The sequence below is a fragment of the Tenrec ecaudatus genome, chromosome 10 (genome assembly GCF_050624435.1).
Source record: "Tenrec ecaudatus isolate mTenEca1 chromosome 10, mTenEca1.hap1, whole genome shotgun sequence".
Classification (NCBI taxonomy): Eukaryota; Metazoa; Chordata; class Mammalia; order Afrosoricida; family Tenrecidae; genus Tenrec; species Tenrec ecaudatus.
Genome location: NC_134539.1, coordinates 69,290,250 through 69,303,206, shown reverse-complemented (window position 1 = coordinate 69,303,206; position 12,957 = coordinate 69,290,250). Strand labels below are relative to the sequence as shown.

The following is a 12,957-nucleotide window of genomic DNA, read 5'->3' as shown; positions in this document are numbered from 1 at the left end:
AGGTATAAACTTAGGTGATTCTTGGGAGAAGCATTTGCAAATTGTCAATTGTTTTGTTAGTGTTCTAAAACTGAAATCTATTCTGTCTTCTTATGAATATTTTTGGGGATGTCTGTTATGGATTTACTTGTGCTCCTCACAAATATATATTATATATCCCTGCCCCTTTAGTTACTGCAAATGACGTCTTTACAATGTTCAAAATCAAAGACACCTAATTATTACTTTTGAGAACTAAGGTGCGCCTGTGCCAATCATTTCATGTGATGCTAAAGTTGGACAATGAACAAGAAACACAGAAGATCGATACGCTTGAATCATGGTGTTGGCAAAAAAATTAATACACCATAGACACCCAGAATATATACTATACCAAGAGTGAACAAATCTATTCTGGACGAAGTACAGCAAGAGTGCTCAATAGAAGGAAGAATGGGGAGAGTTCAGCTCACATTCTTTAGATACGTCATCAGGAAGAACTAGTCCCTAGAGAAGCGCATCATGGTTGATCAGGTGTCAGGTTAGTAAAAGAGAGGATGACCCATAGCCAAGTGGGTTTACACAGTAGCTGCCATGATTAGCTTGAATAACAGCAATACTGAGGATGGTGCGTGACCAGACAATGGTTGGTTCTTTTGTATGCAGGGTCTTGGTGAGGCCAAACTTACTCAGTGACACGTAACAACAGCAGACATCTATGGTTGTAATCTCATTTAGGAATTTGTTGTTATTGTTGTTGTTATATTAATCATAGCGTAGTAAGCTGTGCTTTGAGCTATAAAAAGAACAGATTAGCCAGCCAACTGCTATTGAGTTAATTCTGACTCATACCAACCTCCTCTTTCTGCCTGAGAGTGGTTAGTGGGCTTGAACTGCTGACCTTGCAGTTATTAACCCAATTAATAACCTGGTAAACAATCGGGGCTCCTTTAAGAGCAGATTAAGACAGAGAAATAAGGAGATATGGAGGAAAATACAAGGCACACGATTGCCAAGGAACCTAGGAAAAGAAACGTGAACCTTCCCTCAGAGCAAAGGCCGAGCGAGCTGCTTCCCAGAGAGACTGTACTCTGAATTGGGATCTCTAACCTCCTGAACTAAAACAAATCCTGGTGGTGTAGTGGGTGCTGGCAGGCTCAGCAATCGAAACCACCAGCAACATCAGGAGAAACATGAAACCCTTCTCTCCCCATGGAAACCCGCAGGGCAATCTTCGTCTGCTTTGCGGGGTTGCTGCGAATCGCATTGGCTCAGCTGCAGTGAGTCCATTTCATTTTGTTTAGAGCCTCCTAAATGAGAGAAAATAAATTTCTGTTCTTTGAAACTGCTCACCTGTATTCTGGTACAACAGCATTAACTTATGAAAACGGGTGGATTCTTAGATTTAGACAGAACAAAGGTTATTGGGTCATCTCTGGGGTATGCGTGTGTGTGTGTGTTGTGGGAAGACATTCTTAGGAGGAGATGTGTCGTCTGAAGTTACAGCTGCAGATGTCAGCATAGGGACCAGTGCTAGTGACCGGCTACTCTCCTGGTCGCTATCTCGTGATCTCTTTGTGCTTTATTTCATATGTGTTGTTCTTATTTTCTTATTATTAATCAGTTTCCTCTGCATTCTCTCTCCCACATTAAATTGGGGTTAATTTCATTGCCTTTTCAAATTAGTATTGACCCCACCAAAAGAAGCAGTTCAGCTTGATGTTTCCCCAGAAAAGTGTTGAGCGGGACGCTCTAGGACAGATGTCTACCTTGGCTCCAGGTGATGATCAGTGCTTTCTCTGTGCAAAGAACAGAACACTATTGCCTTGAGCTAGCTAGGTATTAGGTAGGAGACAGACAATGGACCAAATGACAACTCACTTCTTAAATATGTGTTATATTTCCTTTTCTATATTTACTTTATTGCAGGTGTGTAGTTTACATTCTAGTCAAAATTTCTAAATAAGAAAACATTCTTTTATTTATGCAGAATGCAAAGAAGACAATAAAACCTATAGTATTATCATCCACAATAAGATCTCTTATACTGGACTACAGGGCCGGCCCCAACCAGAACCAGCCTGACCCCCACCATGGAAGGGTGTGCCACAGAGAATGACACTGGACCTTCTGGTGGTGGAAAGGAACTTACCTACCATCCCCAGATGGAAGCGGAAGCAAATGAAGGGGGAGGAAGGGAGTGGAGCACACCCTGCCCCACCAAGCCCTGAGGACAATAGCCCCACACAGAGCAATCAATGCACAGAGAGGACCACATGGCTGGCCCCACTACAAGATGTGATATCCCATAGCTCTACATGGGACAACACTGGAGACACAGTGTGGGATTTGTGCCGGAGCTGACCCCACCACACTGAGACAAAACACTAAAGGTGTGCAGCAGAACAGCAAGGGGAGCAGAGCAAGGAAGTCCTGAGGGACTATCAAAAATAGACTTTGGGACCAGGGCATGGCACCCCATCAGACCCAACCAAAAAACGCTCCTAAGTGTCAACAAACAGAACTTGAACTACTTACAGGCTTTTCTTTTTTGTTTTTGATTTTGTCTGTCATTAGTTTCTTTGTTGTTGTTTTGTTTTTCTGTGTTGCTTTGTTTAACACTGTCTTATTTTTTATGCATATTGTTATCTCTGCAGGTCTATCTAGATAAGATAGGCTGGATAAACAATGTGTGAAAGAAAACAACAGGACTGATGGTTGTGGGGGACATGGTAGAGGGGAAGGTGGGGAAAAGGAAGTGGTAATAACCAGCCCAGGCACAAGGGAACAATGAGTTATTCAAAACTAGTGGCAAGGAGGGTGTGGGAGGCCTGGTAGGGAGTGATCAAGGGCAATGTAACTGAGAGGAATTACTGAAACCCAAATGAAGGTGGAGGGTGGCGTGGAAAGGGAGACCAATTACAAGGATCTACATATAACCTCCTCCCTGGAGGATGGACAACAGAAAAGTGGGTGAAGGGACATGTCAGACAGTATAAGATATGACAAAATAATAATTTATAAATTATCAAGGGTTCATGAGGGAGGGGGGAGCGGGGAGGTGGGGAATGAGGAGCTGATACAAAGGGCTCAATATAAAGCAAATGTTTTGAGAATGATGGTGGCAACAAATGTGCAAATGTGCTTGACAGAATGGATGGATGTATGGATTGTGATAAGAGTCTCATAATAAAATGATTAAATAAAAAAAATAAATAGAAAAAATAAAAAAACAGAAAAAAAGAGAAAGAAGAGGAAAGTAAAAGGAAATAGAGGAAAGAACTAGGAAGCAAAGGGCATTTATAGAGACCTAAATACAAGCATATACATATGTAAATATATTTATATATGACGATGGGGAAATAGATCTATGTGCATATATTTATAGGTTCAGTATTAAGGTAGCAGATGGACATTGGGCCTCCATTCAAGTATTCCCTCAGTACAACAACACATTGTTCTATTAAGCTGACATTCCATGATGCTCACCTTCCCGACATGATCGCTGAAGACAAATGGGTGCATAAGCAAGTGTGGTGAAGAAAGCTGTTGGTGGCCGGCTATAAAAATTATAGCATCTGGAGACTTAAAGGCTTGAAGGTAAACAAGCGACCACCTAGCTCAGAAGCAACAAAGCCCACATGGAAGAAGCACACCTGCCTCTGTGATCACAAGATGTTGAGGGGGTCAGGTATCAGACATCAAAGAACAAAACATCATATCATTGTGAATGACAGGGAGTGCGGGGTGGGGACTCAAGGCTCATCTGTAGGCAACTGGACATTCCTTTGCAGAGGGGCAGCGGGGAGGAGAAGAGCCAGTCAGGGTGCAGTGTAGCTTTGATGAAACATACAACTTTCCTCTAGTTCTTAAATGCTTCCTCCCCCACCCCACAAACTATCATGTTCCAAATTCTACCTTACAAACTTGGCTATTCCAAAGGATGTACACTGGTGCAGATAGGAACTGGAAACACAGGGAATCCAGGACAGATAAACCCCTCAGGACCAGTGGTGAGAGTGGCGATACAGGGAGGGTGAAGGGAAGTGGGGAGAGAGGGGGAACCGATTACAAGGATCTACATATAATCTCCTCTCTGGGGGATGGACAACAGAAAAGTGGGTGAAGGGAGATGGTGGATAGTGTAAGCTATGATAAAATAATAATAATTTATAAATTATCAAGGGTTCATGAGGGAGAAAGGGACAGGAATGGAGGGGCAAAATGATGAGTTGATACCAAGGGCTCAAGTAGAAAGCAAATGTTTTGAGAATGATGAAAGCAACAAAGATACTAATGTGCTTGATACATGGATGTATATATGGATTGTAATAAGAGGTGTACGGGCCCCCAATAAAATGATTTAAATAAATTAAAAGAAAAACATACTGTTGAGAATGAGGGGGTCAGAGCCGACACCCAAATCCCATCTGTAGCCCAAGAGTCACTGGGAAGGGAGGAGTCAGCCAGGGCACAGTAAAGCACTGATGAAACACATAATATTCCTCTGGTTCCTTGAGGCGTCCTCACTCCCTCCCCCTGCCCCACTACTATTATCCCAGTCCTGTCTTGCTAGATGGGAGTATGTGCACAGGTACAGATAAGAGGTAAGAACCCAGGACACATGGAATCCAAGAACAGGACTGGTATTAGTGATACCAACTGGGGAGGGGGAGGTAGGGAGAGGATTGGAGGAAGGGATAACCGATCACAATGATGAACACATAACTGCACCCCCCCCCCCAGGGGGATGAACAACAGAAACTGTGGGGAAGGGAGACAGCAGTTGGTGAAAATAATAATTTATAATTTATCAAGGTGTCATGAGGGTGGTGGAGGAGAGGGAGGGAAAAAGTAGGAGCTGATACCAAGGGCTCAAATAGAAAATAAATGTTTAAAAAATAACGATGATAATGTGTACAAATATGCTTGATATAATTGATGTATTCATTGTTATAAGAGCTACAAGAGCCCCCAATAAAATGATCTTTTAATAAAAAAAATTAAATTAAATGTACTTGCATTTAAGGTGACCTCCATAAGATAAATCCCTAGAAGTAGGTCTACAGGGTCTGAGAGAATGAGATTTTTAAACCTCACCATTGCTTTTCCAGAAGTTCTTTGTTATTTTTACTTTGCCCAGCAATGCATGAGAGACTATCCACAGCATTGAACAAGAGCACTTTTAGATGATTTAGTAGGAAAAGAAGTAACAGAAGCTTTCTTGTGATTTCCTTCATTGATACTGATCGTCCCATTACTGTGGCTGTAATAAGGTACTTGGAAGGCTAGCCATGTCTACTTGGAGACACCTGGCTTCTTGATTTTTACTCTTTGAGATGCTAATGCCACGACTGTCTTTTTTCTCCTTCAGCCGTCATACACGGAATTTGACATCAGCGGCAATGTCCTTGCTCTGATCTTCAACCAAGGCATGATCTGGTAGGTCAGCCTCCGGCTAGTTTATCACTGTGAGAACGTCTTCCAGGTTATTGATTGCCAAAAAGAGCTGTAGTCTGGGGTCAGAAGAGACTGTAATCTGTGTCGAACTCATTTGTCTCTGTAAAGTGGATGGTGATGAATAATTGATCGATATTCTCTGTGTCTTCCACCTAAGGCCTGTCAGGGCTGTGGTTAAGATCTCGCCTGCTAACCCAAAAGGTACTGAAGGTCTGAGCCCACAGGCTGCTCCGTGGGTGAAAATGAGCCCACCCGCTGCCCTACAGAGATGCACCTTAGAAAGCCTGGGAGGAGTCCCGCTCTACCTCTATGAGCCGAATCGACTTGGTCTCCAGGAGTGTATCCCACGCAGAAACTGGTTTGCTTTTGAGGTCAGAGCACTCCCTGTAAAATGTAGGAGTCCGTTCGACTGGGAAAACTTGTGGGCAGTGCAAGCCATTGAGGTGCCCAGCTGCACGACTGAAAGCTGGCATGTGGTGGACTCTGAGGCTCCTCAAAAGACACGCTTGGTGATGTATTCCAAAAACTGCCCACCGGAAACCCTCTCAAACACAGTTCCACTCTGACATACACCGAGTCACGGCAGGTCAAATCAACTCCACAGCAACGGGCTTATCTGTGGATGGTTTTGAAGGCGTTCATAGGTTTCTCTGCAGGACTTAACAGGGAAACATCAATGATCGTACGACCATGTGTTCAGAATAAAATAAATAAGCTTATAACCATTGGGAGCTTGCTTTAATTGTATCATCTCTCCTGGATATATTTAAAATATAATTGTTCATATGTGAAAAAAAATCCAAATTCAGATGTTTCCAGTGATGGAACACGTGATTTAGGCCATTCAAGTTATAAATATGATCTTTCCTTTGTAACTCACAGAGTCATGTACATATGAATTATTTCTTTACATGTACAAAGGAGTGCCCTATTCCTGGTGGAAGGAGATCATTCTCACTATAAACCCTGACAGGCTGAGAAGAGTTGATACAGTAGACACAGCTTTTGACTTTAAAAGTTTAATGCCACTCATCTGGGGACCATGTGTCCTCGAAATCTGTCAGTCTTAACTAAGAGTTACCCAACTTGCAAGTCGTGACAACTGAGCTGCTGTATTCCACTGGCGCATACTGAATGCGGTGCCGTATGACTGACCACCCCATTGCTCCGTGCACACGCACCAGCAACAAGCCTGTACCGTGGAAAGGGCGTCCTCCGTTACTCAAAGCCTCCAATCGTGCATTGCTTGAGTTATTAGACGTGTATAAGTAGACAGACTGCACCGCTATCCAACACTACAATTGTCTTTCTTTAGTCATACAAAGACTGCTCTCAAGGGCACCATTGTCCTGCCAGGGGCCTTGCCAAACCTTGTCTCACTAGGCAAATTCATATGAAGAAAAGATTATGCAAACATGATCGTCTGCATTGCCAGCTACGTTTAAAAATGTATTTCTGTGCTCTCATTTTCTAAATTTACTAATTTATGGGCTATGTATTCAGAGGAAGACTTAGGGGTAAAAAGCCCCTTAAAAAACCCCGAAAACAAACAAACAAAAACTCATTGCTGTGGAATTGATTGTAACTCTTAGTGATCCAATAGGACAGAATAGAACTCCTCCCTTGCTTTTTCAAAACTTTAAATCTTTTGGGGACTGGGCAGTCCCATCTTTCTTCCACCAACCTTGTGATTGGCAGGCTAATGCTTAATCCCCTGCATCACTGGGTCTCTTAAAGGAGCAAAGGCATCCTTTATTTTCCAGGCAGGGGGAAAAAGCTGGCCTAACATGTAATTACCAGCCAACATGGAACATAGAGGCGCTTCAGTGGATTCTGCAACTGTCTGGAGTGACGGCAGAAAGTGGCATGCATTGCTAGTGGAGTAATGAGAATCTGTTGCCTCATATTTCAGTTGTAAAACTCTTACACAAAGTGCCATTATTCCCTCAGGCCTGACGCATGCCATTTGTGCAGACATCTGCTGCCTGTCTATTGTGTTCTCTCAGAGCTAAGACAACACATCGGCCTAGAAATTTATGTTTTATTGTCAGGAAAGCCATTGTGATGGCTGTGCTGGTTGGTTTGACTTGTAATTTTGAAACTATTTCATCTACTATGGCTCACACGGTAATTCTTAATATCTGATGTTCTACCAAATGCTTCCAGATAAAGTCTGTTATGTCCCATTTTGTATATATATTTTTTCTTTAGACAGTAGTAGTTTGAAGAGAATTTTAGAAAGAGATTATGTTTCTTTTGATGTTCACAGACATGCGATAGCCTTCAGTCTGAGAAACATGGAAAACACAAACACACACACAAACACACAGCCCCCACATAGCAGTCACAAAACAAGCCTGTTACTCACCCTCAGGTCAGCCTGGTGAACAAACACTCTTTGAATAACTGTCAGATCAGTCAGGGCGTGGTACGGTAAAAGATGATGTGATCACAGCATGTAACCTGTTTGGAAGGTTCACCCTGTGCAAGGGGCCTGACACCCGCCAATTTCACTGATATCTGAAGCAGCAGGGTCCGATCCCCTAGATCGGTAATTTCCTCAAAACGAATAAAGAAGGGTGAGGAGAGGTTGTGTCCGTTCAGTTGGTGTGTGACCCGAGATGTCCAGTGATTGGTTTTGGAGTTGCTGAGTAGTGAAGGGGTCCTTTACACTTATTACACTTATATTTTTATAAGTTAAATCCATTTTGTTAGGATGATTTGGCTGACACTCTCAATAAACCTTTACACTACTTACCCACTGGGTGTTGGCATAGATTCTGTAGGCTGTGGTGGTAATATTGTTCAGGGATGAAATCTCCATCCAATCAGAGCGGAGGGAGGCCACAGAGCAGGGGCAGTGAGACAGAAGATGAGTGTGGGATGTGCCCCTAAGCATTCCTTCACTGTGTCTCCTCCACCCCGTCCTGCAACTGTTTTTCCACTGATTTTCTCAGATGATAAAATGTCGTGTTTCCCTGTCACATGCCTTGCCACTGGAGAGTTAAATAAGGTAAACCTTCATGTGGTTGATCTTCTCAGAAGGAGCAGGTGGTGCAGTGCACTCCAACTGACTAATGATGGAATCAGCCTAGAGAAGGGATTTAGTGCCCCACCACTCATCAGTGAGTCTGGAACAGAGCTAGGAGGAGACACACCTCAGATGTCATGTCTCACTGGCCATTCCCCTTCGTAATGGTTCTTGTGTGTTCGTTCATCTATGGACACACACCTCTCAACTAAGCACATACCTATATAAGCAAGACATGGCTCTGGAAATCTGTAAACATCTCCATATGCTGCTGTTTTCAGGTGACAACCAGTCAGTTCCAGATCTGAACTTATGTTTATGTATAAATGTGATTTTAGGTCAGCTTAGATTTGGGGTTATACGTAAAATTAATTTCAAGGTGAAATATTGTGCTTGCCTGAAATTTGACCCACAGCCCCCAGCACCCCTCCCCCCCAATCTTAGATGTTTATTTCTTGTTCATACTAGTTGTCCAATGAGTTGGTGGGGAGTTCTGTTCTTATACAGAATTTCCCTTTGGAGACCCAGAATGAGAGAATAAAACCCATCTGGAACATTTCTCGTCACAGAAATAGGGAGGAAGAGAATGAAAAACCTGTGAGATTCTTAAAATGGAAATTTTAAGAATCTCAAAGTTTCCACTTTAGGAATTTTCAAGTTCCGACTCATCTGTATTCCTAGCGTATTGGCCAATCTGAGTCACATGCATGTCCAAGCCTGGCATTTTGGAAGTGGGGGAGGAGCATCATTATTCTACAAGTGTATGACATCCCAGCTATGCTCTCTGAGGCTAACTCGTCGTGCTTGCAGTTTGGGTCCCTTATCTTGGATTACCATTCTCTTTCTTGGGGTTCTTTGCTGCTTTCCTGTAGGGAAGACACCGTATGATGTTCCAAAATCTCCTTTCCTGGTTCTTGAACATCATTTAACCTTCCACAATATCTCTGGCTTATTCAATATAGGAAAGATATCACTCAGATTCATCCTCTGGGATCCTTTCTGTAAATGTATGCAAATTTGGCGAGTCCAGTTTTCAAGGGATTAAGTTAACTTTGGTATAAATTCAGTTACAGCAAAAAAAGAGTTTATCCATCTCATTGCAGCTAGCCCTTCCTAAAGAGTTTCCCTCCACATTCAGGAAATATGACACAATGTTGAGGACTGTATTATAGTTGGAACAGTTTAAAAGATAGAACTCGATTTGTACGTCTTAAATATGTGTACCTGCATCCTCATTTTGGTCCTGGACTAATATAATATACTGATGTTTATTTTACTTTGTGATGCTAAGGGGCTTTTCCATAACAGAGAATGGAAATTTATTTTGTTTAGATTATCAACTAAGCCAACAAGTAAAAAAATGACCCCTCCTGACTGGTCTCTCATTAAAAGTGCTATTTCAAGTCAATTGTTAAAAAGTCAGATGTACAAAGTAGGGGATGCCTAGGACAATCTACATTAAGAAAGCACACAGGTAAACAGAAGGGAATTGATGTATGGAATTTTCATCGCAAAACACATTAAGCTGGTTACAAATTAATAATAAAATATTATCATATTGGACACAAAGACATCACACCAAATACCATACCATCCAAACCAGCTTTAAAATATACCATACCAACAAAACCCATTGCCATCCAGTTCCTTACAATCCAAAGAGACCCCATCAGGCAGAGTAGGCCTATGCCTTAGGGCTTCTGAGACCACACATTTTTCTGGGAGTTGATAGCCTCATCTTTCTCCTGCAAAGCAGCTGGTGCGTTTACAGAGCCAACGTTGCCATTAGCAGCTCAATACGTAATCCATGATGTCACTGGGGTTCCTTCTAGAAGAGCTTGGCAACTACAAATTTAAAAAGTGGTCAGTATCAGAAAAGGAAAAAGTTATTTTACTTTTTCTTATTAAGCAAAAAACAACTTGCCTTTATGAACTAACTCAAATGCATGTTTATGTTAATAGAATGTGTAGTTTTAATGGTCAATTCCTTTAAAAGTTTAATTTTTTAAGATAATCAATGATAAGATTATTAGGGGAAATTAAGTTTATTTTAAAATGAAAAGAGAAAACTAAAATGAATAATAGAAATATACTATCTCCTTTGAGGCTTACATGTCTTAATGATGACAAATCTATTTAACGATTCGCATGCACGCAATCACTGCAACGATGGCTCATGGTAACATGCATGTAGAAGATAAAAGCAGACGGCCACATGTATTTATCAACAGGTTTGTGTGAATGAAGTGACCGTGTAGTGTTGCTTTCTGAAGGTAAGCGCCATGTAAACTACACCGGTGTGCAGCTTTGTTAGGAAGGAAAGGCCTGACTAAGCGGAGCTCTGTTCTTCTCTCTAGGATGGGCTCCTTCTATGCGCCCTGCCTCCCTGGCATCAACATTCTTCGGCTGCACACATCCATGTATTTCCAGTGCTGGGCTGTGATGTGCTGCAATGTCCCCGAGGCCAGGGTCTTCAAGGCTTCCAGATCGAATAACTTCTACCTGGGCATGTTGTTGCTGATCCTCTTCCTGTCCACCATGCCTGTCTTGTACATGATCGTCTCGCTGCCGCCATCTTTTGATTGCGGTCCATTCAGGTTCCTCAATCTTGTCATTCCATGTGGGCATGTTTTGCTTCCCAGGGTGCAGGGCCACGGGGGCCGAGGGGGGATGGCTACTTATTGCATAAGCTATATTTTGTTTTCGAATAATGGTATTTTCATTCTATAGAAATGAGATCCTTAGATTCTTACAATATGTGACATGAAGATCGAGTAGTGGGAAAGTCCCATTAGTTCCTCATGTGAGAATTATAACTGCAAAAATAATTGAACTGTTACAGTCCCTGCTTAGATAAAGTACAGAGGGTGAATCAGAACCATTTCCTTATTTGGATATAAATAAGAGGTTTTATTATATTAATCTGGATGTGCAAGTTTTCCTGAGACTAGGCTATTACATACAATACAATACGCTATTGCTACTTCTCACACGGCCTGGTGGGAGTTGAGAAAATAATAAATTGCCTCACAAACTACTTACCAAGTGGAATGATTATTAAATTATAATAAATATAATGAGAGCCACACAATTTATAAGCCAAAAAACTACATGCTAACAATAAAACTGAATAATGTCCATCATATATGTTCACCTCATATATAAGAGCTGCATTATTTCAGTTAGTAATGAAGTTAAGGGGGCTATTTGACCCAAGTGTGGGCGTTCATTTCCAGTCTGGCTCCATAGAGCTTTGTTCTGTGGCACATATATATCAGTGACAGCTGGAGAGTTGGGGGTTTATTTCCTACATGTAGAACCCAAACTCTCTCTTCAACTCTAGCCACTAGTTACCATGCCCCTGCGTTAGCTCTCTTTTTCAGTGAAGAACACTTGAACGTGAAAAGCAATGTTAATGACAACTAATGGACTACCCACATATACTCTCCCCTTCATGCTCCCTCTTAATTTACTAAAGTCAAAGAGTCCTCTGCCCATCCACCAAGGATGTCTTCAAGAGGCACTTCCACTCTCATAATAGTATGAGCGGTTATGGATTTATCAAGAAAAGAAATATTTACCCAGTGGGGAGCGCAAAACCAGCTGGAGTCCTGGCATATTTAGGAGGCTGTGAAAACTCACTACCATAGAGTGGATGACACAGGGACTGGGCAGAACTTCCCTGAAATTTACAGGAATGGAAAGTTTCAAGTTCCTTCCAGTAGTTTCAAACTGTTGACCTTGTGGTTCAAAGCACAACTTGCAACGCATAAGCGCAACTTGCAATGCATAACACCACCAGGGCTCCTTTATATACTCCTGTGTATTTCTTCATTTCCTTCAAGCGCCTTTCCAAGAGACTGAAATAATGTAGACACTGACATCTGCAGGCTAAATGTGAAATTGCAATCCTGATTTTTCACAAATCCTTTACAATCGCCAGGCGCGAAGTGGCAGAGTTATAGCCATGTCAATATTTCAGTTCATTGCAAGTCACTGTCACAACTTAACACCCAGGTAAAGTTTTCGGTGTATGTTTACCTTTTTAATAGGCCTGTGGACCATTCTCAGTAAAACCTAGAAAACCACCCGACCTAAAAATGAACCCAAATGATGGGTTACACAGATTCATTCATGTTCAAAATGTCATGCAGCCGGACACAGACAACTACTGCTCGGTGTCAGCATGTTGACCTTTAACTGCTGCAATTTTCTTTGCGCCAAAGACTAAGTCACTCTGAGTTTGTTTGGAAGAGTTGGTCTGTAGCAAAGGCTTCATATCTCACACTGACGATACGTTTCCTCACAGCAAACAAAAGAAAAACACAGTAAGTATTTCATTATTTTGAGGTCAGAGAATGATAAATACATCCTGGAGAGTACCAGAAAAGAATGTCTCTTTGTCACATTTAGATTGTCTTTTTTGGTACAAAAGAATATTTGCCTTGTTCACGTATTTGATGTAAAAGTTGGAAAGTGTTTTTCTG

General features: G+C 41.9%; 1 protein-coding gene across 1 annotated transcript in view; it reads left to right on the top strand.

The window, feature by feature from the left end:
• The window catches only part of TMC1 (transmembrane channel like 1), a 150,582-nt gene that overhangs the window by 122,777 nt on the left and 14,848 nt on the right, over positions 1 to 12,957 (top strand). Inside the window, exons 14-15 of the mRNA XM_075559547.1 lie at positions 5,354 to 5,421; positions 10,828 to 11,067. Coding sequence (XP_075415662.1) covers positions 5,354 to 5,421; positions 10,828 to 11,067 — 308 coding nt within the window. The remainder of the gene's footprint in view (positions 1 to 5,353; positions 5,422 to 10,827; positions 11,068 to 12,957) is intronic.